We start from the raw sequence: 1,542 nt of genomic DNA, 5'->3' as shown, positions 1-1,542 counted from the left end.
ATCAAAACAGTAGTCAGGTGTGATGGAGTGTACCTGTAGTTGCGGCTACTCAGGAGGCTGAGGTTGAAGGACTGCTTAAGCCCAGGAAGTCAAGGCTGTGATGAACCACATAATCATGCCACTGCACTCCAACCCCTCCCCTCTTGCCCTGACCCTCCCTAGCCCCATTCTTCATCTGCTTTTCCTTCTCCCTCTCCCAACTCCCCCACTGCCCCTCTGGAGTGGGTATCTGATGAAGTACACGGCTCCTGTTATGTGCTGCCAGATTTTAATGTTGCTGAAGAATTTCAGACCCCAGGGCAACTCCTCTGGCAGCTCAGACAGCAAGTGCAACCATGAAGATGTTTCTGTTAAAACTACTACCCATGCTATCAAGGAGGATGAGAGGTGTAGCCCACATTACAAAAACAAGTGGTTCTCAGCAAGACAATGCTTGGCACAGTAGGCTCACAACAAATACCCTCAGACCGCTGACTAAAGACACCATGGATTCTGAAGGCCATAACTGGAAGTCATGTTGAATCAGCTGCAACTCCAAAACGCCCTTGCTTTTATTTCGTTACTTATTTAACACTACATTTTAAAAACTACAGGGATAAAAAGAGTTTCAAATAAGTTGGTATATTTTCAGCTGTGGAAACCTAGGACCAGCAACCCTATCCACTGGGGCACTAAATGACCCTGGAATAGATCTGAAAATACAGTGCTAGCTGACACAAGTCTCCACAGGTGAAACGTGAAAGGTAACATGACCCCATCCAAGAGAGGATCCAAAGGCCTGTCGTTGAACTCACACGCACGCATGCGCACACTCGTTCCGGGACTCACAGCCATTAACAATGACTGTCGCCTTAAAGAGGAAACAAATGGTTCGCTCAGCCTCCCTGGGTCCTACACGCACACACAGAAATACAGCAGGGCGGGAAACACCCAGGGAAAATCGAAAGTCTGAACTGCCTGCTTCGCAAATTCGAGAAGGAGACACGCAGAGCTGTGGAGCGGGTACAGGGAAGCGGCGAAGGGCCTGGCGGGAGAGCGCGCAGGTTGCGGTGGGCCCCACCGACGGCGACTTCTGGCCTGCGGACCCCGGATGGGCGTCAGCGGCCCCTGCCTCCACATCTGATGCCAAAGAGAGAGAGATATAAGTTGTGCTCGCTTGGAGAGTGCGTGCTTCTCCCTTTGATTCAGGGGTCGGTGTCCGTCTCTACCCCCCTCGTTTACCAACAGCCGTCCGGGACCGAAAGGGGCGGACGGGGGGAGAGGTCCCGAGAAAGGCTCGGCGTCTGGACGCGCCCGGCCGCAGCCAGCCCTCGACCCGGGTCGCCGAGTGCAGTGAAATCGAAAGGGGCAGGCGGCGGGGCCTGCGAGGCCCGCGTCCTACCTGCGCGCCCGCGACCCCCATCGCCCGGCCTGCAGCCGCCCGCTAGACCCCGCACGGCCTGCGGAGGCGCCGCCCGGAAGGACAGACTCAGGACGGCTCGGAGGAGGCTCGCCATGCCGGCCGGCGCGCTACTCCTCGCCCCGCCCCATCCTGCCGCCTGC

At 56.4% G+C, this 1,542-nt stretch overlaps 1 protein-coding gene across 1 annotated transcript in view; it reads right to left on the bottom strand.

Moving 5' to 3' along the window:
* MSRB2 (methionine sulfoxide reductase B2) overlaps positions 1-503 on the bottom strand; it is a 28,175-nt gene extending 27,672 nt beyond the window's left edge. The window contains exon 1 of the mRNA XM_008063642.1: positions 461-503. Coding sequence (XP_008061833.1) covers positions 461-503 — 43 coding nt within the window. The remainder of the gene's footprint in view (positions 1-460) is intronic.
* Positions 504-1,542: the final 1,039 nt, after the last annotated feature.

The sequence above is a fragment of the Carlito syrichta genome, unplaced genomic scaffold (assembly GCF_000164805.1).
Source record: "Carlito syrichta isolate Samal-C Ts95f unplaced genomic scaffold, Tarsius_syrichta-2.0.1 Scaffold306975, whole genome shotgun sequence".
In the NCBI taxonomy this organism is placed as follows: domain Eukaryota; kingdom Metazoa; phylum Chordata; class Mammalia; order Primates; family Tarsiidae; genus Carlito; species Carlito syrichta.
Note: the sequence above shows the minus strand (reverse complement) of the source record. Positions and strands in the feature narration are given on the sequence as shown.